The 26,839-nt window shown below is 44.8% G+C and overlaps 1 protein-coding gene across 2 annotated transcripts in view; it reads right to left on the bottom strand.

Annotated features, from left to right (window-relative positions):
- STK24 (serine/threonine kinase 24) overlaps window positions 1–26,839 on the bottom strand; it is a 110,152-nt gene that overhangs the window by 40,738 nt on the left and 42,575 nt on the right. Inside the window, exons 1-2 of one of the 2 annotated variants that reach the window (XM_027589282.2) lie at window positions 24,838–24,930; window positions 23,073–23,303 (exon numbers count right to left, since the gene is read on the bottom strand). In XM_027589282.2, coding sequence (XP_027445083.1) covers window positions 23,073–23,303; window positions 24,838–24,915 — 309 coding nt within the window. In that variant the 5' untranslated portion in view covers window positions 24,916–24,930. Of the gene's footprint in view, window positions 1–23,072; window positions 23,304–24,837; window positions 24,931–26,839 lie in introns of those variants that run through there. The other variant, XM_027589283.2, reaches the window with a different exon arrangement.

Genomic DNA, 26,839 nt, shown 5'->3' with positions numbered 1-26,839 from the left:
AAATTTTTAAAGAATTTAGTTTTTATATGCCTTTAGTTATTATAAGACAATTTGTGGAATTGGTAGATTCACAAAAAACAAATGCTGTATTTTAAATGCATAGGTGCAAATTCATATTTATATTTTATTGCCATTCATGGAGTTTAACCTGAAGGTAGGTGGCTTCTAATGCACAGGACTGCATGTAGCATGCAAAATCGGTGCTTGATCGTACTGAGGACATGTTTCTGCTCTTCGCACCCTCTGCTCTCTTCCTTCCAAGCTTCTGGCTGCTTCGCTAATTGGTATTTTCTGCACAGTTCTATTCCAGAGTGAACAGCTAGATACATGCACGCATTCTCCATTTATACTATATTTGTAAACGATGAGCTACTGAAAACAGTCAGGCTGCACTTGGATCTGATGCACAAACCGCAGGCTCCCTCACGGAGCAGCGCAGGGTCTCAGAGGTCAGGCCTGAGAAGGCACGAGACCCGTTAGCGTGGGGCACAGACTTGTGCCTTCTGTCCCCCACATGCCCCCACGGCGTGAAGCCCCGCAACCCCAGCTCTGTCTCTGCCCCAGTGAGGAAGACCCTGTTGCATATGAAAATCCACACAGCTCGAACACAGACTCCTAGTAGACAGCCGGCCTCGATGCTCTGGCTCACACCTGGCAAGCATCTTCCTCCCAGGCAGGATTCGCTACAAGGACCGGTTCTAGCAGTCCGTTTTCCTTATTTTGAAGCAGATGTCTTTATTTACTCAAATGCCTAAAAGTCACGCTGTGCTACATGAACTATTGAACGAGGAAAGAGTAGAGATTTACCTCCCTGGGAACGAGTCTTTCCTTTAATTACATTCCAAGCAGCCCCTCTTCGCATAATCTAAGATATACGATAGCATATATCATACCATTTTTTAGAAATTTACTCAGAAATATATGTTTTAGGGAAGAAAGCATATGGCATAATTATTTTATCTAAATACCTCAGCTGTGTTTAAATACTCCAGACAGAAGTTTAAATATGCAGAACATGTATGTTGAGACAAATAGAACAAGAAATACAATTAATACTTACTTTAACCAAATTTATAGCCAAAAAAACAGAGTTAAGTTTCTTTTTGGTGAAGTAAAATATTTAGCCTAATTGGAATTTTAATTCATTCAACTTTCGGGAGAGAAAAACATAAAATGGAGCTGCCAAATGTCTTCAGGGACCTTCTTCAATTACATGAGGACAGTGTGTTCGGGAGAGAGAAAGGAATCCAGTCCCCATCCTCAGAAACATTTCAAAGCACATCTTTTATATTATCTTTGGCTCTGCGCCTCCAACTTTTCCCCCGTGATTGACTGCAAAATGAAATGTATTCCTTTGTGACTTGAAAGCAAGATTTACTTTCAGATTTGTTCAATCCGCCCAAAAGAAAAGTTTTGCTTTTGCCCACGGTCACCCTGGAGTCTGATACCACGGACTCAACGGACCATGTCTACTTTCCCCAGGACCACAAGGACGGATCCTCACAGACTGAAAATTACTCTCTGAGAAAACAGATGGGCCACGCCCTCTCCCAGGGGCTGTAGCTGTTCTGGGCCATGGCGGAATGCAGCCAACGCCTTCCAAATGGTAGAGCAGGGATGCTCCCCCCCGCCGCGTGCTGCCTGCGGAAGGGGAGGGGCCCTGCTGCCCACCGAGGGCCCTTTGGCTGGGCCTCCTTAGGCCGAATCACCGTGCGGAGGGCAGGGGAACAAGGCCTCTGCTGGCAGGTGGGCAGCGAGCGAGTTCCCAAGAGGAGGAGCTCACATCCTCTCAACACCCACGATCTCCAAGCCTCGGTCTGACTGCACGACAGACGGAGGGCAGGAGGCCACCGCGCAAGGGAAAAGCTGCCCCCAGCACTGCAGGACCCAACGGGCTGTTGAGCCAGTTCTCTGTGCGACCAGAAACCCCAAGAGCAGCTAAAACAACTCCGGCTCCAGCAGGCTCAAACCCCCCGCGACCCCAGGGCGGGCGCTGCCTGGGCCAGTACCAGCGTCTCCTCGGGGTCCGGATCAACAATTCGGCCCTTCCTGAAGAACACTGTGCCGCCTCCTCCACGACATAAAAAAATCCATTTTGCCAACATCTGGGAAATTACCACTCAAATTAGGTTTTTAAAGAGCTGTGCATCTGACCATATGCATGAATTTCCTTTTTTTCGGAAAGTCCACTTACTATACATTCACGTACTTAAATGGAATCATAATCCCCAGAACCCATTTTCTTTAGAGAGTAAAGGAGATTCACCGAAGCCAACAACTAGCAAAAAGAGAAAAAGCATGGAAACAGGACAGATATTTGGAAGTAACTCGGAAATCAATTGTGTTTAAAATAATGAGGCAAAAATCTAAGAAAACAACACAGAGGAATCACAAAATCACAAAATGATAAAATGGACAGATTCTACCATTTCCTGGCATACATTCGACTCTGTCTTCCAATTGTTAATTTACTTCTGGAGGAATCTGGAATATGCCAGTTGCTTCTCGAAGTGCCTGACCTAACAGAGTTACTAAGTATATTAATTGATTTCCGAGTGTCTGAGGCTTCGCCAGGGAAGCGAGCGAGCCCTGTGCAAAAGCGTTCCTTCCCTGCCTGACCAGCTGTTCGCAGTTCCCTTGCCCACAGCACTGATCCCTCCAAACAGGTACCGTGTTCTCCCTCCCGCGAAGCCCCAGACACACGACAGGAGCAACGTGACAGAGGAGGGCCTCAGGCAACCCCAGACAGCCACTGGGGAGAGATGTTCTGGTGACTCTGTTGTCTAGAGACCACTGGGGATTTCATGAGGGCCTTCGACATGGTTCCCTTGAAAATGTAGCTTCACAGGCGCCTGGGTGGCTCAGTCGGTTAAGCGCCTGACTCTTGATCTCAGCTCAGGTCGTGATCTCAGGGTCATGAGATGGAGCCTCGCGTAGGGCTGGAGCCTGCTGAAGATTCTCTCTCCCCCTCTGCCCCTCACTCTGTCCCTCCCTCTCTCAAAAAAAGAAAGAAAACAAAACACAACTTCAAATAAAGGCCCAATGTTCTTGAGTGTTCACCCTTATAAAGCACTGGCCACATTTCTAAGGTATCTTCAAAGTGTACCCTAAGGGGGCTCCTGCACTTGGGAAATTTAAATTGAATCATTCATAAACACAGCTAGGCCACCATCCCCAAACTCTAGTTGAGGGATGGGATGGGGCATCTGCAGTTTTCAAAGCCCTCTGGATGTTCCTGCTTTATGTTACTCTATCTGCCTTAAACAAGCTCCTTCTAATCAATCCCTTCCCAATGGGCATTCCTGATTCCTAGCTCTTCGGAGAGAAAAATCCACTGCTCTGGGCATGGCGATTGTGAAGTTCCCATGGGACATTCTGGGGGAACTATCTGGTAAATGCTCCCAGAAGTAGATGTGAGGCCTGTGCAGGGTCCAGGCCAGCCGCCAAAGCTTGGGCAGGAGTTAAAAGCCTGGACCGGACCAAAGGAGTATGCAAAGAACAAACAGGAAAAGCAAGCCAACTGCTAACAGTAGCCAAGTAAAGAACTGCAGACAGACGGCAGAAATTCCCGTCAGACAACAGAACTGTCACGTTCCCCAGACCAGAGGGCAGGAATCACCTCTGCCGCGCCCTCAGCTGCACCCTGCGCCCCAACACAGGGACCCACCCTGGCAGCATGTTAAGGTTCAAGCAACACCTCCCTCCCCTCACACCACTCCCTCCCCACCGACCTCACCCCTGCCAACCCAGGGAGCCCAGTTATGCACTCATGATCACAGACTCACCATACAGATGAAGGCTGGGTAAGCCCAACCTAATGAAATACAGTGCATGTGCTATTAGTGGCAAATTTCGTTATTCAGGAGACTCATGAGAACAATGAGCTACTTGCGTTTTTAATTACATATCTAGACTTGGAAAGATTCACACCTCCATGTCCTCAAGCGCCCACACCTTTCCGCACTATACATGATGAGTAAAACATGCATATCCATGGCAGGTTAGCCAATAGACTGTCTTTCCAGAACCAATCCGGTCATTCCAATTACTGCTTAAACTCTAAAACCAGAAGACAAGGAAAAAAAAAAAGAAAGGGAAACCACAACAGAGGGTTGCGACAATATTTATATGCCATTATTCACACCTCTTATGTGTGCTCTGAAACACTTGAGTCTCTAATTAATTAACCAAATGAGTAAAAACAATTCAGATTTCAGGAACGGAACTGGGGCTGGCTTGCACAGCCTCCCAGGGAGTCCTTCAGGGGGTCTGGCTGGAGTTCTCCCTCTCACCTCACCCCCTCCTCCCATGCCCTGATGGCCCCTCCTCTTCCTCGGCCAACCAGGGGTGGGCAAAGCACTGGCAACGGCCAAGAGAGGCAGGTAGAGACCCAAGACAACTGCCAAACTTTCACTTGCAAAGTGAAATTCTGTTTGTTTTTTTTCCAATTTAGGAACAGAAAACCATGCTATCTGAAAATTGGGTGCATGTACAGAACTAACCGGTGTGATCAAATCCAATTCACACTCCAGTTTCCTGACCCCGAACAACACCCATCTATAACCCCCATGGTGCAAGCAGCACCAGAGTGCGGTTATAGAATGACGGCTCTTATCTATGGCCCACAGCTCCAGGTTGCTTTCCTTTCTCCCCCCTTCAGTTCAGCGTCAATTTTATTAAGAAATTTCCCTGATATCGCCCTCCCAAATCTCCCCTACCTTCTCACCCTCTGTCTGAGGGCTTCTCCCAGGTTCTCCAAGGCCTATGAAGGCTCTCTTCTTTGAGCTGCTGGCTCAGCTCTCCAATCCTAAATCGGTGTCACCTAAACCCCAAGAAACAGATCCTGGAGGCCACGTACCCCGTCTCACCCTGCCCTCATCCTGGCTTCCCCCTCCTATCCTGGAGGGGTGCCCCTCTTGTGTGCTCCAAGCACAACCTTGTGCTCCACCCCATCAGAGCACTTAGGGTGACACCTGCCTGGCTAGGTCTCTCTTTCCCTCGCTACACCAAACAAGTTTCGGGTACAGAGACCATGCCTGCATTCTGGGATCAAGACAGAGTAGCAGGGCTCAGTACGCACAGGAACCGGTGAGCCACGAGTTATGGCAGCGGGAGTAAGAAATGCACCTGACCCTAGGCCTTGGAGCCCTAGAAACTGGGTCTTGGGATCAAGGGAGAGTATGACCTTCAGGTGCAAACCCAGGTGTAATATGCTCTTGGAGAAAGAGGCTGGCACTGGTCATCCCGAGTACTTTCTTCACATTGGTGAAATCCCATTAACACTGTTTAAAAACAAACAAATACCTGTGAGGACTACCGGCAGGGAAAGACACCTCAGATCCTAGTAATGAAGGGCTCACACATCTCACACTGAATATACTGGAAACATCCGCCATAAATTTCGTTCAGTATGGTACAAGTGAACACTTCTTAAATGTGCTCTAGAGGCTTCAGTCCTAAACCCAGCTGCCAAGTAAGGGATCCCAATTTACCAAGACGGTGCTTTTTAAAGCCCGTGAAAGATGGACACAACTCTGCACACGTGTGGTGCATCCAGCAGAGGATGATGGGACCCAGTAACTCCTGCCCAAAGAAGAAAGCAGGAAGTCAGAGGCTAAGAACGTGCTGTGTTTCTTGACAGCCACTCCGGTGGACCAGTTCTCATTTCTCAGATACAAACTGGAGGCAGAAACTTGATTAAACTCAGAAAATGTCATATCAAACTTGGTGCATTATTAAAGCAAGCAGTGACGCTAGAACTCCTTTAACTGCCTTGAGCTCAGACCCTCCCACTATCACAGGTGAGCGCTGTGGCAGCCGAGAACGAGCAAGGGACTGCCAGTGGCATTAGGAGCCTCTTAGACGGCAAACACAGCAGTGGGGACCTGGAAAGTGTAAGACCGTGGAAGAGCCAGGAGATCATCTTCCTAACACAGTCCACGCTAGCCAGAGCCTTACAAGAGCACAGCTTCTGGACGGGCCAGCCGCTTACGAAGGAAATCCTTGTAACAGACCTAAAGGTGACCTTAAGAGGTTAGAATAAAAAACCAAAGGCTCATCACTGAAGTTGCTTCCTTTCTTATAAATGTGCACAAGCTGGCATAAAAGAGATGTTCGGTGAGGTCACCAGACCCGCAAGGACTCCCACGGACCACAGCTCATAGGCGGCAAACATGTCCCCACTCCACACGGCTCCCCTTACTCTCCACAGAGCACAGCCACGCAAGAACCAGGGTGACTTATACCTGCCATGGCCGGCAAGTCCTGCCACACTCAAACACACTCCTCTCCCCGCTTCTGTCAAAAAGGGAAATGGGAGGTCTACCGAGAAGGTCAGAAGATCACACTCAGGTTAAAATCAACTGCAACAGCCACACTGAAGCTTCCAAAATTTTACACTGCAACGGTAAAAGTGAAACCTGGCTCCCAGCAGCTTTCCTCAAGGAGGTAAGTTAAGATTCCTCATTTCAACCCTGCAATTGAAGCTCTTAATTGAAGACAGGAAATAAAACAACAACAGAAATATGCTAAGAAGCACACTAATTTTTTCTGAAATATCTAGCCCTTTAAGAATAAAGCAACAGAGCAGGTGGAAGCAGAATCTCTGCCAACAACAGCCGCGCCTATCCAGGGTTGCAACCCACTTTCTAAGGAAAGGTCAATGTCTGCTGCACCGTACCCTCCTTGGGTCAAAATCTGGAGCAATACCTTCTAGAAAGTTCCAAGCTTGGTCTCTGAAATCGCACACGCCTGCACCAGAGTCTGGCCAAGGTACTCACCACAGCGGTTACCAGCAACTCCATCAACAGTATCTCCCCTAATAGAAGAAGGGACAGACTCTGTGCAGCTTGTCCCCAAATAGCAACAGTTGCTCCCAGTGACCAGAATTAAGCCCAATGCACAGTGAGAGACAGATGCAAAGCCATAAAGGACTGACCGTGAGTTCAAGACCACCAACTTGGAAATTCATGTCCTCAACCAGGAGAAAGCCTCCATAGCTGGATTTCATGCCACTCAGCTCTAATCCGTGTGCAAGAAGGACTAGTTGTCACCCGAGGAAGAGAAAAGCCTCAGGTCCTCTGAGTACACATGCATACGGTGTGGATGGAGGCAGGGCTCGGGACTGACGAGGAAGGCGCCTGTCTGGGCAGCACTGACAGAGCAGCTTACCTCCGTGGAAGTCTGTCGATGCCAGGGTCATGTGCCCACTGTCCATCGGGCTGCCATCCCTTTGAGGAGAGGGAGACACTGATGGGAACCAAAGGATCTTCTAAAGGCAAGTTCTTACTGCAAGCTGGCCCAAAGGTCCCTGCAATCAAAGAAATCATTGTGGTTTTGCATTTGGCATATTTATGCCCTTTTTCTCCTAGGAACATGTCTGTCAGCCTCTGAATGGATCTCAACTTTCAGAAAACTGTCCAGAAATATAGATCCATCAAAGGAACGAGAGAAAGGCAAGAAGTCTTCATGCTACTGAACACAAGCCAACTCCACCTCATCAGTCCTGTTTAAGATATGTGAGCAATAATGGATGCAAAATCCATGTGCCACTCTATACCAGCCTTGGCTAGAAGCAAGAGAGACTTGTATATAAACAAGAAATGTAGGTGATGAGCTTCCATAAGCACTGGTCTATAATCAACCTTGCCATTGACCTCTCTCTCTACTGATTTTACTTATAATGACAGGAAGAGTCCAATCAGAGCATATAACCAGAAAGTCATACCAAGTCAACCAAAAATCATGAAAATTCACTAAACTAAATCCCTAATCCAGTGTAACAATGCTCGGTCTACTTAACGGGTTATATATAAATAGTTTTTAGCAATTCAATCTGCAGTAAGCCAACAGCTCCCCAATGCCAAAACATCATACTTCCCAATTGCGCAGCTAGCAAAGCTATTTGTTTATGTTATCTCAAAATTTCCTTTCATCAAAAAATCCTTTCCTTCAGGCAAACAAATGCTTTAAGATATTTGATCCTTGCCACCACAATAATGCAAATAAACAGGAATCAGAATACTCTGTTTACCGTTATCTGTGCAACAAGCACACAAAAAAGGAAGAGGGAAGGAAACAATCTATTCATAAAAAGTTTTATGAAGGAGAATGTTTGTGGTTTAAAAGTACGGTTCGAGTATCTGTTTTTTCCCCAAATGTATGTTGCAGATATCCAGCTACAGAGGAGGGAGACAAGTCACCTACAAATTAATTTGCTTTCCTAAAGAGGAATCATCAGAAAGGCACAAAAGGACTCTTAAACATACCAATAAAACCTTTAGGTCCAGTAGGTTCTCAAAGGGCAAGCATCTAAACCATTTCCCTGCCCCAAAGGACCAGGTACTAACTCCACCTCAGTGGACCCTTCAGATCCCAAAGTGTCTCAGATGTCAGACAAAAAAAAGCCACGTTGACACAAAGGACCTGCCCTAGGAAGTCCGGGTGAAGAGCAAACAAAGGCAAGTTATCAGGAAGAACTCAGGCTCTGCAGAAAGTGAGTTTGCTAATACAGCAATTCCCCTTATCCACGGCTTTGCTCTTGGCAGCTTCAGTTACCGGCACCAAACCATAGTCTGACAGCAAATGATCTTCCTCCCAATGAAAGGTCCAAAAGGTCAATGCATATGTCATACACCTAACTTCATCTCATCACGTAGGCATTTTATCAACTCACATCATCATTAAGAAGGGTAAGTACAGTAAGATATTTTGAGAGACCACATTCACATAAATGTTATCACTATAATTGTTCTATTTTATTACTGTTATTACAATCGTCGTTAATCTCCTACTGTGCTTATTTTATAAATTCAACTGTATCACGTATGTACACTTAAGAAAAAACACAGTATATATAGGGCTTGGTACGATCTGCTGTTTGAGGCATCCACTGGGGGGTCTTGGAACTAATCCCCTGTGGATAAGGGCAGGCTACTTTAAGTAACTGGAATGGCTGTACAGAGAAGGAATGTAAACTCTGCCAGACTGTTTTATGGGCAACCACAGAATCACCCACAGGTGAGGAACAAGGAAGGCGGTGCTAACAAAGAAAGCTACAGGACCACAAAACCAAAATGAGATTCTTGGCAGAGACTGGGTGTAAGCAAAGGAGCAGGAGGGAGAGGGCTGCCCTGCATGGCTCACGTGACAGCCAGCTCTGGCAGCCAAAGCAGGTCCCCATTATTGCAAGGGGGTCCGATTACCAGCCACATAGGAAAGACTTTTTAGGTGTTGGTCTAGGCTTCTGGATCTATGTCAAAGTGGGCCATAGCTACTGAAACAAATTCAAATTCATTCATTCGTTCAACACACATGAGTGATAGAGGTGACGATCATCTATGCACCGAAGAGTGAATAAACCATTTAAAGGTGTGAAACTGAATAAAGGAAACCTCATTTAAAATGGAGATGGGAGGCCAGAAAGGGGGCCTCCCATGCCCTACGACTCTTTGCAGCCCTTTTAGAGCCCCAACAGAAAGAAGCCTATACTTTACCACTCCGGCCAAGAGGAACTTTCTCCTTCTCTGGCAACACCCCAGCCAATGAGAGACAGTCACAACTCAGCCAATGAGAAGCCACTACACTTCCAACTCCCCGGTTCAGTCCAATGGACTTTCTGATTGTTAACAACCCTGCTGACTCCCCCCTTCCTCTATAAAAGAGCCTTCCTCTCCTTTGTTCTCTGGACTTGACTATGGATTTTACTTCAGCTTGATAGTCCCAAGCTGCAATTCTTCTGCAAGCCCCAAATAAATGCATTTTGCTGGTAAAATAACTGGCTATTTTACTTTTAAGGTAACACCTGCTAGGCAAGAATTTCTCTTGTTAAACTACCTAAGAAATAAGGTGGCGCTAAGTAAAAATTCAGCACTAGGACATCTGAAGATGGTAACTCAGCCTCAGATTCAAGGCAGGTGTGAAAAGATGACCTAGGGCCAGGTGCCCGCAGGTCCAGTGTCTGACTAATTTGATTAAGCTTCCAGTAGAGTCTCAACGGCCACCAGCAAAGGGAACGTTCACAGGTAAGCAGATGCCAGATTCCCCAAGGCAGGAGTGGCAGAGAGCACCACAAATGGGCATGTCTAGGGCAGGACCTAACAGAATTCCTTTTCAGAGGCTCTGTTGGTTGATTTATTCAACCAACACTTCCCCCTTCTCCCTCCCTTGACTTTATGACTCTGGGGGAAACCCACTCTTCTCCAGCTCAAGAAATAAATCCTAGAGGTGCCTGGCTGGCTCAGTGGGAGTAGCATGCAACTCCTGATCTTGGGGTCATGAGTTCCAGCCCCACCTTGGCTGTAGAGATTACTACTACTACCACTAAGAAGTAGTAGTAAACTTTAAAAAAAAAGAAAGAAGAGGTAAGTCCTATTTGGTGGCAACCAATGAAATGGCCCCAACCCTCCAGGGATAAGGAGAATGTTTCTGTGTTTTAAAAATATGATTCGAGTATCTGTTTTTTCCCCAAATATATGTTGCAGATATCCAGCTACAGAGGAGGGAGAAAAGTCACCTACAAATTAATTTGCTTCCCTAAGAGGAATCATCAGAAAGGCACAAAAGGACTCTTAAACATACCAATAAAACCTTTAGGTCCAGTAGGTTCTCAAAGGACAAGCATCTAAACCATTTCCCTGCCGCAAAGGACCAGGTACTAACTCCACCTCAGTGGACCCTTCAGATCCCAAAGAGTCTCAGATATCAGACAAAAAAAAAGCCATGTTGACACAAAGGACCCGCCCTAGGAAGTCTGGGTGAAGAGCAAACAAAGGCAAGTTATCAGGAAGAATGATCCAGATCTGATGAGTGAAATGTGTAAGGAGGTGGAGGCTTTCTGAGAAAGGTTTCCTGTACCTGAAGAACACTCTTCCAAATAAAGAGTGGTCCTCCACTCTACCCGCTTGTGTTCCCTCTCTTGCTGTCTCTCTGTCAAAATGAATAAAATCTTTAAAAAAAAAAAAAAAAAAGTGGCCCTTTATCTGCCACAGGCCAAGCTAAGACCCTGAGGACTGCAATATGAAAAGGAAGAAGGAACCTGGATCCTTGAGGACACTGGTGACCACCAGCTGGAGCTGACCTTCTTCTGGAATTTTTGATGTGTGAGGAAACGCACACCCTTCTTGTTTAAACCTTCTGAGTTGGTATTTTCTCCAACACTGAGAGCATCCTTAGTGGTAATTACCTTCTGTGTACTGCTCTCCGCTGATGCTTTCTCCTCGAGGTGATCCTACAGATTGATGACTTTCACCTGTGACCTCATATTAGAATCACCTGGGGAGCTTTTAGAACTCCCACAGTCTAGGCCACGGTCGGGAACAAAGAAATCAGAATCTCCAGGTATAGCCAGGCCTCAGGAGTTTAAAGTCCCCAGGTGATGCCACTGCATCACCCCCTGCAGGTGATCGCTCATCCACCCCAGGGAGAGAGAAGGGCGGGTGCCTAATTAAGCAACAGTGAGGACCCCCATCCTCAGGATTGAATGGCTCAGCTCATGCAAAATGGGCTAAACTATGGATGAGACCTTGAAATCTCCTTCACTGAAGGGGGAGCAAGCCACCAGACACCAGAGGAAATCCAACAAGGAAAAGGGGAAAGAAGTTATCTGACAGGACAACAGTCAGGTGCAGGGAAGCCAACGGTGGACAAGGAACGAGGAGCCTGTGGCGCTGAACCCAGCTCAACTCTGATAGTGGGAGAAAAGGAAATCGCTCAGCTTGTCTGTGCCTTGGTTTTCTAATCCAGAGAATAAAGAGTGTGCCAGGAGCCTGCAAAGTCCCCTCCTGCTCTGATAATCTAGGATTCTAATTTCTCTGTGCATAAGAATTGCTTATTAGGGGCGCCCACATGGCGCGGTCAACTGACTTCAGCTCAGGTCATGAGATCGAACCCAGAGTCAGGCTCCACAAGGAGCAAGCTTGGGACTCCCCCCTCCCCCACACGCCTGTGTGTGCTCACTCTCTCTAATTAAAACAAACTTTATTAAATGGCAAGCTAAGCCAAATCAGAGACTGAAAGGAACTTTATTTTGCAGATGAGGACACAGGTCCAAGATTCAGAGCCAGGACTACATCTTCAGAGGCAGAGTTCCAGATCTCTAGGGCTTGGGGTCAGAGGGGCTAGAAAAGAACAGAAAGTGATGGGTAAAGGTGATCTTTCCCTTTCTAACTAGGTCTCTTCTCTAGCTCCTGTAGCATATTTCCCAAAACCAAATTCAAAGACCCTGCCCCTAATCCCCAAGGCTCTCTGTTCCATACCAAGCCGGAAGCATAATATCTCAGAAACCTACCTAGCCCAAAATGCAGCGGGAAAGTACCAAAGTGGAATCTAAAACAATGGATGAAAAATATTTCGTATTCTAGTAAATTCAAAAAGAGAACCATGTGGTTCACAAGGGCAGTCCAAACCACCCAGGATCCATCCTTCCTCTCCTCTTTCCACCACGAAAATGCTTCCAAGTGTGTCTTGGACAGTCCCCAGCAAAGGGAGAAACAATTCCAAGGTGCATACATAGAAATACACCCAGACCTTCCAGATACCATCTGAACAATTCCCAAAGAGACAACTCCATCGAGGTCCTGCCCCGCAAGTAATCCCTCCATGCCAGTTTCAAATACAAAAACTTGCTGCAACCTGGATGCCTCTTCTCAAATTCAACACACAAGCCAGAGCGCAGTGCTTTCGGTTCAGCTGCTTTGAGTCAGGTTACTCTCCTCCACACCGGGAACCCACACAAGGTTTAGGAGCCAAGATGCAGAGTAACTGCCCTCACAGATGTGAGTAAATCACTCAGTAATCAATTGAACAGTTGGCTAAAATTCTGTCTCAGCATCATTCCTAACCCATGACCAGGAAGGAAATGCGAGGGTGGGAATCTTGGTGACGGGGCCCCTGCAGCAGCCTACTGTCCAAGGCAAGGTCAGGTTCTACTTCTCTGTTCTATCTGTGAGTGGTATGCAAAATTGCAGACCTCAGAAGAGGACCCTAGTACTCAGCTAATGAAGCCAACTCTCTGGTCTTCTCCCTTACTCTGGGAAGCCAATTTACTTTCTCAGAAGTTGGAAAGGGCACACCTCAGATCTAGCCAACTGCCATCTATTTACACCAAGACTGAAAGAGAAAAATCACATAACTATCTTTAAAACTACAGGAAAAAAACAAGTGCTGTGGTCTGTTACTTTGGTTTTAAAAAGCCCCCTAACTAGGAATAGAGGCGGACTTCCTTATTTAAAAAAGAAGTCTACACACCAGAACTCTGTATCAAATACCATACCTACCAAAGAAAAATTTAAGATGCATTTTCTTTAAGATCGGGACCAAAAGAGCTATACCCTTCCTATCACCACCTAATCAACACAGCACTAGAGGTCACAGCCAAAGCCTAAGATGGAAGATGCTGACAAGGGTGGAAGGGAAGACAGAAAACTACCATTATTTACAGATGTGAGCATATGCATAAAAACTAACAAGAATTCAGCAAGATTACCAAACACAATGTGAAAAATCGTCACTAACTAAGCGATCCAAAAATCTATCACGCAAAATAGCAATAAAAGGTTATGTGTCTAGGAACTGACTTACAAATCCACAAGATCTTTTATGGGAGAAAAATTTAACTTTATTAAAGTTCACAAAAAGGGGCGCCTGGGTGGCTCAGTCATTAAGCGTCTGACTTCGGCTCTGGTTGTGATCCTAGGGTCCTGGGATCAAGCCCCATGTGGGGCTCCCTGCTCAGCGGGAAGCCGGCTTCTCCCTCTGCTTGTGTTCCCTCTCTTGCTGTGTCTCTCTCTGTCAAATAAATAAAATCCTTAAAATAAAATAAAGTTCACAAAAAGACAACCCAAAAGAAAAGGCATTTGTGTTTGGCTTGAGATGTCAATTCTCCTCAAAAATAAATTTTTAAATTTCAGTAGGACTTTAAACAGAAAATGTACAAATTCATTCTAAACCTTATACTGTAGAATAAAGATCTTCAAAGACCTCATGCAAAGCTTTTGTTTGTATGTGGGAGAGGTGAAGAGAGTTATCTCTTCCAGATATTAAGACTTAAAGCCAAGCTAATCATCACACACATACCACACGAATGATACTGGCCTCGCAGGAGAACAGAAAATCCAGAAATAGGCCTAGAAATACATAAGACTTTGGTGTGCTAAAGCATCATACCTGAGCGGGGAAAGGACAGATCATTTATAAACTAGTAATGGAAAATCTATCCCACCATATAGAAAAATAAAACAGAAAAATAAAATCCCTACTTTCCACTATACACCAGATAAAGATCTAATAAAAAGCAGAACTATAAGACTAATAGAAGGAAAAATTATAAACACTTTATAACCTAAGGGAACTAGTAGATTCCTTAAACAGGATCCCAAAGGCACAAACCAGAGGTGAAAAACTGATGGACTATACTAGAATCAAAGATTTCTTTCAACAAAGGATACCTCTCAGTTAAAAGTGCAACAGAGTCAGAGAAGATACTTGTGATATCTAATATGGACTTAAAAAATCAATAACCTAAGGGTGACTAGGGGGCTCAGTCAATTAAGCGTCTGCCTTTGGCTCAGGTCATGATCCCAGGGTCCTGGGATCGAGCCCCACATCGGGCTCCCTGCTCAGTGGGGAGCCTGCTTCCCCCTTTCCCTCTGTGTGCATGCTCTCCTCTTGCTCTCTCTCAAATAAATAAAAAATCCTAAAAAAAAAAAAAGATTCAATTATTTAAAAAAAAAATCAATAACCTAAATATACATATCAAACACTAAAAAACAGAAATGTGTATACGGTATATACATACAATGGACTACTATTCAGCCATGAAATGGAATGAAGTATCAGCACATGCAAGAACATGGATGAACTTTGAAAAAATTATGCTAAGTCAAAGAAGCCAGTTACGAAAGGCCACATATCATAGGATTCCATTTATATGAAGTTTCTAGAATAGGCAAATCGATAGACACAGAAAGTAGATCCCTGGGTGCCTAGGGCTGGGGAAGTTGGGAGGAAATGCGGAGTGACCGGTCACGGGTATGGGTTTCTTTCTGGGGTAATGACAATGTTCTAACGTTCACTATGGTGATGGCTGCACAACTCGGGGAATACACCAGAAACCACTGAAGAGTGCATTTAAATGGATGAACTATATGGCATGTGAATTCTATCTCCTTAAAGCTGTTTTATAAGAAGAAAAAAACAAAAACAAAAAACAGAGAAACCAAAAAACCTCGGAGTGTAAGGTGGTAAAGCTAATCAGAACAACATGGTGGTATTAACTAAGTATTCCACTCCAGAATACACAATCCAGAGTGCTGATGGGAGTAGTAAGAGCCATATGAAAAGATACTCAAAATCTTAAGTCATTGGAGAAATGCAAATTAAAACCACAATGAGATACCATTACACACCTACAAAAATGCCTAACATAAAAAATGGTGACAATGACAATGCAAAGTGATACGGTCGCTGTGGAAAATCAAATACACACTTAACCACATGACTCAGCAATCCTACTTCCAGTATCCATCCTAGAGAAGTGAAAGCTTACGTGCAAACAAAAACTGTAGGTGAACGTTTACAGCAATATTACACATAATGGCCCAAATCAGGAAACTACCCAAATTCCCTTCAATAGGTCAGTATGGTACATCATGACAATGGTATACCACTCAACAATAAAAAGGCACAAACAACTGATATACACAAACGTGAATGAATCCCAAATACACCATGCTAATTGGAAGAAGGAACAAAGGTGTCTGAGTCCACTTATACGACACTCTGGAAAATGCAAAACCCCAGGGACAATAAAACATATCAATGGATACCACAGGGTGAGGTGGGCGATGGGTCGGGAATTCTCTGGGATGTTGGAATTGTTCCGTGTCGTATGTGTAATGGTGCTTTTAAGAATCCATATGTGTGTTAATTTTACTGTGTGCAATTTTTGAAAAACAACTATGTGGTAGGGAAAAATAAATTCATACACAGTATGCAAAATATTGTATCTATTGAGGACACACATATCCTAAGACATATCAAAACCTGTAACACAAAAGAAAGAGACAGTGGGGATGAAGGAAGAAATACAATAAAATGGATGAAAACAGACCAGGATCTTACACATTATCAATGATGATGGTGCCACAATCTCAAAAATGGGGGGGAGGGGAAGCTCCACTCTCCTCATCTGATGTCCGTAAGTGGAAAAGGTGGGAAGAAATATAGGAAAGAAGAAAGAAAGAAAGAAAGAAAAGAAAGAAAGAAAGAAAAGAAAGAAAGAAAGAAAAAGAAAGAAAGAAAGACAGACAGACCAATGCTTGATTTAACAGAATAAAATAGGCCATTTAATTGATTAGGCAGTTAGCCCAAAACTCGGAGGCTACAGCGGGACAATCTCTGCTTTAGGACTAAGAATGACACGCCATGTTTAAAAACAACAGTGATCAAAGAGAATTTAAAAAGAAAAAACACCTTACACATTAACTTTTGACCTTGGCTGTCATCGAGAAAACACGCAAAATATCAAGGGGAGGAGGGCCTCCAGTTATGCAGCACTCGTCCAGGTATTAAATAATGTCTCAGGGATATTAACTTTGCAGTAAGCCCACGAGTGCTCAAGGAAGAATCACGCCTCCCATTAAGGCACTCAGCGGTGAGGGAAGGCTCCCTCTTATTTCAGTGACCTGCATCCCTGGGGCAGCCAGACCAGCATTGCTCTCCAGGGCTTTGTTTAAAACAGCAGAGTTTATAATGGATGTTAAATGAGAAAGGGTCATCGACAATATTTAAGTAAACGATACCTGCTGTGAACAAGCTTACTGGCCCACAATGTTCCAAGAAATCCTACAGCCTTTGTCCTATCTTACATCAGAACAAAAGTCACCCAAAAAACATCTTTCAGATACCACTGTGCCCAAAACACTGTCTGACATTTCAGAGGTTAGCCTACTAGCATAGGGAGCATAAAATCACTGTCCTGAATGTGGACACATCCCACTCATGCTGCTCACAAAGCTCACATGCAGTCTGGACACAAAAATCACACGGGCATAATCATGGTCTGTGAGATTGTCCAAAATACCCCTTGGGATATTTCCCAGAGTCTGAACTCCACCCTACAAATACTATTCCTTCTACCTATATTCTGGGACAAAAGATCATGGTTCACTCCATGGGCAGTACTGTCTCCACCATGGCACTAAGGACGCTTGGGCTGGGTGACTCTCTGTTGTGGGGGCTGTCCTGGGCTCTGCAGGATATGGAGGAGCATCCCTGGTGTCCACCCACTACTGCATCCCCCCAGAAGTGACAATTAAAAATGTCTCCAGACATGGCCACAGGTACCGTCAGTGCGGGAGGTGGGGCAGTCTGGGGCAACTGGCAGGAGGTACAGAGAGGTACCACACCTACTGCATTTAGGTGCCTGGGCTGGGCCCCAATTTCACATGCCCTTCTCTGTTACAACCACAGAAAGTCCCATTCTGCATAGTGACTCCTAACAACAGGCAAATCCTGACTTTCCTCTCTGGCCCTTTAAATCTGCCTTGTTGACTCAAGTTCAATTAACCTGCAATCATTGCTCATGCGCTATACCAACAGTATCAAATTTTCTGTATCTCAGTGAGAATGTGCTGGGATGCTCTGCCTTCAGGGCTAGGAAAGGCATGAGCGAGAAGGAACCCATGTGCTTATATAAGAATTCCTGAGGCACAGGAAGGTTAATACACATACCAGGCATATATGGGAACGGAAATGCTTCCCAAAACTAATAACCCATCTATATCCCTAACTATGTCTGAAACCAGGTCAATACAAAAGCAGGATCTACCATGGGGGCAGGCGGTTGGGAAAAAAGTGTGAGTGAAGATAAATTCAGACATGTCCCAACAGATATGTTTATTATCATGTCACAACACTCTTATTTCATCTCAGAGATTAAAAGATCATGAAATTATAATACAATATGGGGAAGCAAGAGACTGTAGGTTTGGTTTGGTTTTGTTTTTTCTGGAGATAAAGCGTAATAGGCTGATTATATTTCCAAACTTGGATGCTTCTGAAAGTCAAGGGAGAGACCGTTAGTAGTCACAGTGGGACAAGAAGCATAAGTGTAGTGGGTGAATGGTAACCCACCCAGCAGCCTCGTTCACAAAGATGCCAGCCCTTTATACATGTTTTTCTTTTACTTCTTTTCCTAAGGGCAAAATGATTGTTTCTATTTCATTGGGAACTATTTTCCCTTTGGAAAAGAAGAAGAAGAAAAAAAAAGACTTCAGAAGTTAAAGTAATTTAACTCTAAAAAATCATTGCAAAGTGTTCTCGTAATGTACACAACACAGCCAACCCTTTTACCAGCCTAATTTCTATGTACGTAGAGCACTTAGTTTTCTAAAACTCATCAGGGGACTTTTCCATGTTAGTTTTCTCGTGAATCTGATGAGTAAAAACTACCCTAAAATTTTTTTAGGAATTGAAGAAAAATTTAGTTTTAGGTTGGGGACCTGAATTCACTATTAAGACACCCACTCACTCCATGGACATGTTTCCTTAGTATCAATACTACAACAAAAACAACTAAGATAAACACAGCTTTTCTGTTTTCTGGATTTTCTGCCTTGCACTTGATTTGCTTTGGTTAAGCCGGCTTAATGTTTGAAAATACTAAGTAATGTATTATAAAAGAAAAATGATAAACCTAATTTTTAATATGCTAATAATCTGTTTTTAAGACTCATGAATTTTGGGGGCACCTGGGTGACTCAGTTGGTGAAGCGCCCGACTCTTGATTTCGGCTCTAGTAATGATCTCAGGGTCGGGAGATCAAGACCCGCCCCCCCATCCCCACTGGGCTCTGCACTCAGTGGGGAGTCCCCTTGAGACTGTCTCTCCCCCTCTGCCCCTCCCCCTCTAAAAAATAAATCTTTTAAAAGAAAAAAGACTCATGAATTTTGAGTCATTTGGCACAGGTAACTTGTCTCTTATTAAAAAAAAAATTACCATTTGCTAAAGATCTCCTACATGCCAGGCACTTTATCTATATGTTCTCAATCTTGATCAGTAATCCCGCAAGTGAAATTTCTGTTTCTATGTTTTATCCCTGAGGAAGTTGGCAGCCTAAAGAATGCATGGACAGTTAAGTACCTATGCTAAGATCCAAGACTAAAATCCTGGCTTTGGCTCTGTGAATCTCAAAGTGGAGATTCTAATAACCCGCTTATCTCCGCAGAACAACAGCAACAAAAACACTTAAGAGATCTGTGTAGCTAAAGAGGATGAATAGCACTTGTGAACGCTGCACAAAAAGAAAACAGGCTTAGAATCCTATGTAACATCATGTCCTCTGTTATAATCTTACTATGTCTTTACTGCCTAACTAAAAAACCAAAAGATTCTCTCTCTCCTCCTGCACACCACCCAAAGCACCCCCCCTGCCCCCGCCACACACAGTTTCATTATGACCTTGTGGATGGTATTTTTGTGACAGGAAATTCCAGTGGTTTATGGTTGGGATTCAGAGGCTTCTGGTTAATTAAATATTCTCACTGGTTTAATTTCCCACACATTAAACACCTGAACTACAACAAATGCACTTCTTCTTTGGTCCCTGGTAATCTTTAAGACCCATCGGGGCTTCAGATTCATCAACAGAACCTTAAGCTCTCATCGCTGAATTATTCCCTCTCCTCCTTCAACTGACCTTGTTTTTGTTTTCAATCTTTGGGGGGAAAACTTGCTAGACCGCAGTTCTGTGATTTGATCACAGCCACACAGTAAGAAATCAGCTCCACTCCCCTCATCTTCAGTAACATTCAATATATCCAGACCACTGCTTACCTATTGTGCTTAATCTCTTTTTCTAGACCAAATGATTAAAACGTTCAACGGACACACAGTTAGGGGACCTTTAAGTGCTAATCCAGTATGAAGAAACCAGTTTCTGCTCATTTCTTCTTTGCCCAATCTTGGTATGTGAAAGTCCTTAACACCAGGTGAAATGGAAGGCCCTCTCTCCCATCAGCCCTTAAAGAACTAAGAATATTACCTCTGAATGCTAAGGGGAATTCTTAGAAGGGCAACAAAAACCACAGAAAGCACAGTAATTTTCAACTTAGTGTCAAAGACCCACTGACCCATCCGTCTTAGGTGTCAATTTAATTTGTATCTTACCCAACAGTTAGGACTTTGCGAACCTCAACTTCATAAGCCTACCGAGATGATAAAAGAGCCTCTGGCTCACCACTGAGGCTCTTCCTATGGGCCAAGGGACTTTGTGAAACTGTTATACAGGAACCAGCAGATAAGAGTCACAGGTCTGGATTCTTGTCCGGCCCAACTTATGACAGCTACTATTGTTTAACTAGAGAAGTTCCTTTATGTTTTTAATCCAATTAGACAGAATCTGCTTTTACATGGTTTAAGATGCCAAGGTCAAGTTTTCACAATGGTGATACTATTTTTGGCATTCTTGAGGCAGTTCTAGTCTCTAAAAGACAATCTGCCTAGTAAAATAGAAGACACTCTAGACAAAGTTATCCAAACTTTTCATCCTCCTGAAGACAGTCAGTGGAGAACATCATTCTGGGAGTTATTCTACTTCCTTTACAGAGTAAGTGGCTTTGGAAAGGGACGGCTGGCTGAGCACCAAGCCCATTGCCTGCTCCAGGAAGCTCATGATGAAATGCTCCTTCCTGGCCTCTCCAGAGTCAGGTGTGGTGGTATGACTGGGGATTGGCTGGCCAGGGGAATGTGGGCAGAAAAAACATGTTCCATATCTAGGCCTGGGCACACAGACACTTCTCACAGGAGTCTCCATTTTGGCTCCCACGGTGACTTAAGGCCCACGAGCACAGCCATGCATGGAAGGTGGAAAAAAGAACAAGAAAGAAGGAACCAGGGTGCCTCAACCACTGCCTGGAGGAAAACTGCCCATAAATCAGGACTACCAGTGAGCAAGAAATAAACTTGTATCACATGTGAGCTATTATAAATTTAGGGGTGGGGGGGGTTATTCTAGCAGCTGACATTATGTTAACCAAATAAATTTACTGGGCAACTCTAGATCAAGGTTAGGCTGACCTGGAATGTATGTTCTAGAATCAGTGACTCAAGCAAGAACAGGACATAACAGACGGAATCTCTAAACATGTACACTCAACACCATGGTCGGCCACAATAAAGCAATCTATTCTAGCACGCAGGAAAAATTTTGCTGGAGAACTGGGTTGAAAAAGATACCTTTGAACCACTGATCCTTTACTTCCATAATTAACCATTAGCTGGCATAAATCACCAAAAATTTGTGAGAACCTTCCACCCTTCCTTTGCCAAAGGTACCATGATTCATATTAAAACACCAACATACCACATGAAATGCAACTCTGAATTTACTATAAAACTACTGTCAAAGTCATTTCACAAAGAATACTAAGTGATCTAGCAGACAGAGTTCAAGTTGAGTTTCTTCAGCTATTTGTTTTTTCTCAATAGAAATTTAACATCAAGAAGATCTTTGCTTTCCCATATGGAAGTCACACGTGTTCTCTTGGACCATGACAATCAAAGCATACAGTGCTTCCCTCTCTGCCCTGTCAAGACCCAAAGTGGACGCACCCCACCCCAACATCCATTATTATCATTGGCAAACTTCCTCCTCCTTGCTTTGATCTCAGTGAATACGTCCCTCATTGCAAGGTAATTTCAGAGATGGGGTATGAATAAATTAGGGAAGGAAATTAACACTCATTAAGTAGCTACCACATGCCAGGTATTTTTGCATACTTGATACCATTTAATCTTTGCAAAAATGAGGTATATACCATACTTTTCCATTTTACAAATGAGGAAGCAGGGAAATTTTTTAAAAAACAAATAAACTTGCTCAAAGCCACACGCCAAGACCAGCAAGATTCAAGTCTAAGATGTCAGACTCCAAAACTTATTCTTTCCATTTTAAAAGGCTGCATTTGACCTATGGCAGACCGCCATCCTTTGCCATTTGAACCTATGTCATACTGCCAAAAAAAGACTGGATTACCACTCGATTTTTATTTCTTTAAATATTCATTTTAAGTGAATCAATGGTTCTCAAAATGTCCATCTTTCCACTTACACCTTATTATCCCATTTCCACAAAATCAAAGGCTGCACTGTCCCTTCTGACAGCAGAGTATGCGTTGAGCTGCAACATGAAGAATTTAGAGGATAAACCCGGGTCGGAAGGAAGCCTGGCCATACATTCTCTGGGCTTACCGCTGCCTCTCTCTCAGGAAGTAGTTCTTCCTACCGATGAAGTTTTAGTTTCCACAAGAGTTATTTTAGAATTTTTGTTCACCAATTCTTAAGATTTCCAAACCCCACTTTGGAAGATACTACACGGTTAAGGTCAGTAAAACAGGCATAAGTCAAGGGACTTGAAACCCAACGGACAGCCTTACGCTTTCTTAGCGGTGTAACCGGAGTGCCCAACATCTAAAATGGCCCCAGGAAGGACTGGAACACCATTCTCAATGCTTGTCTTTCCAACTCACAGAACTAGGTGAAATCAAGGACAGTGTGTAGTGTTGTACTGTACCTCTTTTAAGTAATTATTTACTTACCTAGAATTCTTCCAAGTCAAATGTAGATAAACTAGCTCACTGAACATTATCAGTTCCAGCAGTTTTTAAAACAGCATTAAACTACATTTGATAAGTGAAAATATCAAAAGGCTAATATTCTTGGGTCAGCATGAGTTTTTACGATAAACCAAGCTAAATTCATGGTTTTATGGGGATCAATTCATGGTTGTCGTTACAATACCTTCCGAATAAATGTGTCTCTGATGACAAAGTCCCACTCAGAAATACCTTCCTCCTTGAAAGGGAACGCCGACAAACACTTTAACCAAAATATATTTCTATAGGTGACATTTAAGATGATAAAACTATCAAAGCCAGGTTCTTTTGATTGCAAAAGTCAGAACATTTCTCCTTCCTCTGAAAGCCTGCTGTGCTACTGACATCTTTCACGTACACTGCTCCAACTCGGTCAAGCGCTGCATCATGGAAAATCGCGTTCTTATTTTCAAGCCTTACCTTCAGATAGGATCCATAATATTTGGTTACATATGGACTGTCACACTGACTCAGCACTGTGATTTCTTGTTGAATGTCCTCTATCTCATCTTCAGCTTCTTCAAGATCAATGATTTTTATGGCAACCACTTTCTGAGTCCGAAGGTCAATGCCTTTGAACACCTCACCAAAAGAGCCCTTTCCAATTTTCTCCAGTTTTGTAAAAAGCTCTTCTGGATCTGCTTTCAGGTTCTGTAGGAGAGAAGGAAAAGAAGAGAAACTTCAGTAACTCACAAGATGGGGATGGATTTTCTTTTTTCCTTACAAACATACAGAACACAGTCTTCCAGTCTTCTTCATTTAAGGGTCAAGGCTGGTTGTGACCACAGCTCTTCATACTCAGGACACAGAGATTTCTAAGCCTCACCTCTATGAAACCTGGCAAGTGTGCGAACGAGAACAATAACCCAGATTATAAAAACTGGGAAAGGCCCTAGCATTTGCATAATTAAATAAAAACCAAAACACTTATTTCAATGCATTAGGATATATGGATTTACTGAAAAACACTCCTGTTTAAGCAAATATTCCACTTTTCTCCTTCTGCTTCCCCCTGCCAAATTTTCTAAGTTCAGGTTGGTATATACTATAATATAGGTTAACTAGCACTTAATCATTTCCTAACAGGCCATGTTTGAAGTCCAGCAAATGCAGTCCTACGCATCTTTACCTATAGTACTACCTTGGCCTAAATATTTTAACCAGATCCCAGGAAACAGTAAGAACCTGTTTTCTTTTGTCTCGTAAACATCATGCCCTTGAAATTGCTTCTGAAAGCTCTTAATCACTAGCGTGATTAGGTGAGCACACACACACTGTGTACATTTCCAAGGGGCCTCCAACACTCATCCTAATGGCTCCTTGACCAGAAAGATGTGTGAGCAGCTGAGTTCTCAACAAGCAGCAACCTGTCATCCCCAGGGGGTGCCTGGAAATGGTATGGGGTGAGGGAGGGTGTCTGTCTCAAACTGAGGGGCGAGACTGACATTCAGCAAGGAGACTTAGGGGCACTGCCTATCTTAGCATGAGGAACCGCCCAGCCCAAAATACTGCTGGCACCACCTGAAACCCCCCAGAGTAAGACAGGACCCTGGGAGCCGCCACATTACACACCTTCCCTCAAAAATGCTGCCCATGAGTGAGAGGATGCCAGGCCCACCCTCAAAGTCTACCAGTCCTTGTAAGGAACGGAAACATGGAGAAGGAAGGGAGATGGGGAAGGAGGAGGGCTGAAAAAGAGGGAGGATGACAGGCACAGGAGGGGGAGGGATGGAGGGGGGAGAGCAGCACAGAATTACAGCAATGTCGGCAGCACTGTGAGTTAGGGGAGCTCTGTGCGCCAACCAGGCACTAACCGCTAATTTGCTTTCAAGGTGAAACACACAGAGTTCCAAGCAGTGCCTTATGAGGAACGGCTGAACCCCAGCCTGCCCGTTTCCAATGTGGAGGTGCTGCTTTGTGCTACCGTGTGAACCCCACAGAAATAACGTACCCTACTAACACATGCGCCCTAAGTCATGGGTGGGCTCACGGACACCAAAGAGGCCCCGTTTTTGAGACTGCACACTGAACAAGGTAAAAGCTCACAAAACCCACCAACTCTATCAGTAAAAATGAACAAAGTAAGCAAGAAACGCATCCCGGGTTGCCAGGAAAAAAGAACACGAGAGAGACCACATCCATTTTCAGCAGCTAGAAACTCCCCTTTCCAAACCCCTTCCCTTACCTCCTTCCCTCTGGGATGAGGGGGGGTGGCCCTCCTTTTCTTCAAGGCCAATCCTAAGCGCTGAGCTTTGGAGTCCATCCTTCTGACCCCCGGGACGTGGCTTCATGAGCAGCCCGCTTCGCTGCTCCCTCTTCCATTCAGCCCTCTCTACAGACCCATTAACCTTGGCAGCCTGCTCAGGCTTCTCCCATTAAAAAAACAAACACACTGGGCTTCCCTGGTCGCCTTCCTCTCCTTCCCTAGAGTTCCCTGCAAGTCACTGGGTCCAGCCAGGTGCCCCGCCCCTCACCGGTCCCGCTGCAGTCTGGCTCCAGCTCTGGCCACCAGGGCTGCAGTGCCTAATCCGATCCTCCTCCACGAAGCCCTCCCTCTGGTAACTTTCCAGCTCCCTGGCATCTAAACCCTGCTCTGCACTTGTCTCCTCCCCGCCCCCTCTCCCGCCCCCAGCTCCCAGAGGAGTCTCCCCACCTCCGCAAATCACAGGCATTCCCCCCCTGGGGCTCCACACTGGCCCTCCTACCCCTTGGCTACTTCTCCCCATGCAGGTTCACGTTTGGGGCTGTGTTCCCCAAACCTCGCTGGTCAGAAGCCCCTGGGACACGTGGGAGATCCCAAAACTCTCAGTCATACATGGGGCAGGGGTACATAATCCATATTTTTCTAAAACCCCAATTAATTCTGATGAATAGCCAACCTTGAGGAAAAATGGTTTTAAATCTTCATGTACATGGTAACTTCCAAAATTGCCAGCTCCAGCCCTGCCTTTTGAATTTTAACTCCTGAGATCAATGACTTGCTAGATACGTATTTCTACATGGACACCTCAAGCTAAAACATACATGAACTGCATTTGTCCTTTCCTTGAACTGGCCAACCCTCCCATGATACCTCCTTCACTAGACTAGAAGCTGAGGGAACTCAGGGACCATGTTTTACTCACTTTTATACCCATGTCCCTGGGCACAATGACTGATGGCCAATAAATGTCCCCGGAGCAGTAAGAAAGCCCAGCCTTACACTGACACAAACACCACCCGGGGTGGATACTACAAAGACTATCCTAAATCAGAGGGACAGAGAGCCCAGGAAAGAGGGAGTGGGGATGGCAACATCTCCAGCTTGCAAGGGGAAGGAAGCAGTAGCAAGAGCCATTTGAATTTGCAGGAACAGTGGTTCTCAAGTCTTTGGGGCATCAGAATCACCCGGCAGGCTTGTCAGAACACAGACTGCCTGGCCCCAGCCCCCGGAATTTCTGGTTCAGTAAATGTGGTGTGCGGCCCAAGAAGCAGAGAGCTCCCAGGTGACGCAGACTCCACTGGTCCAGGGACCACACTTTGAGATCCACTGCTCAGGAGACCTGGGGAGAGAAGCAAAGCAGCCCTGACAAACAGACCTGCCACTAAGACATGACCTGTTTCACGTTAGCTAACCTGACACCCCTCTGTTAACTGTCCCATCACCATGCTAAGAACAGTGGCATTTCCTTTTTGAGAATAGAAAATGAAGCCAACAAAAATGTATCCAAACTCCCACAATGTTGGAGAGGATAGCGTGGGAGCCTGCTACCAAGATAACTGCCAATTAATCGCATCTCTCTATGGCCATGCCCCTTTGCAAAGTGACTGGCACTCCTCCCAGCAAGAAAGAGCCTACATCCCCATCCCCTGAACCTGGGCAGGTCTTGACACATGCTCTGGCCAACAGAATGTGGAGACTTCTAAACCTAGGCCCCAAAAGGGCTGGTGGGGCTGGGAACGAACGCATGTGGGAGGGACCCACTCAGCCCCCGCAAGCACCGCAGCTCAAGTCACCCCCAGCCCCACCACTTGCTCACTGCAGCCACTTGAGAGCCCCCAGCAAAGGCCAGCCAAACTGCCCTGTCATCCACAGAAGCATGAGAGAGAATAAATCTGTTGTTTGAAACCACCAGGTTGTGGGGGGTTGGTTACTCACCACCACCACCAACGGACACCACAGTTTATGATGCTGAAAAGGAGCATGC

This window comes from Zalophus californianus, chromosome 3 (genome assembly GCF_009762305.2).
Source record: "Zalophus californianus isolate mZalCal1 chromosome 3, mZalCal1.pri.v2, whole genome shotgun sequence".
Lineage (NCBI taxonomy): Eukaryota > Metazoa > Chordata > Mammalia > Carnivora > Otariidae > Zalophus > Zalophus californianus.
This window is presented reverse-complemented; position numbering and strand designations above follow the sequence as displayed.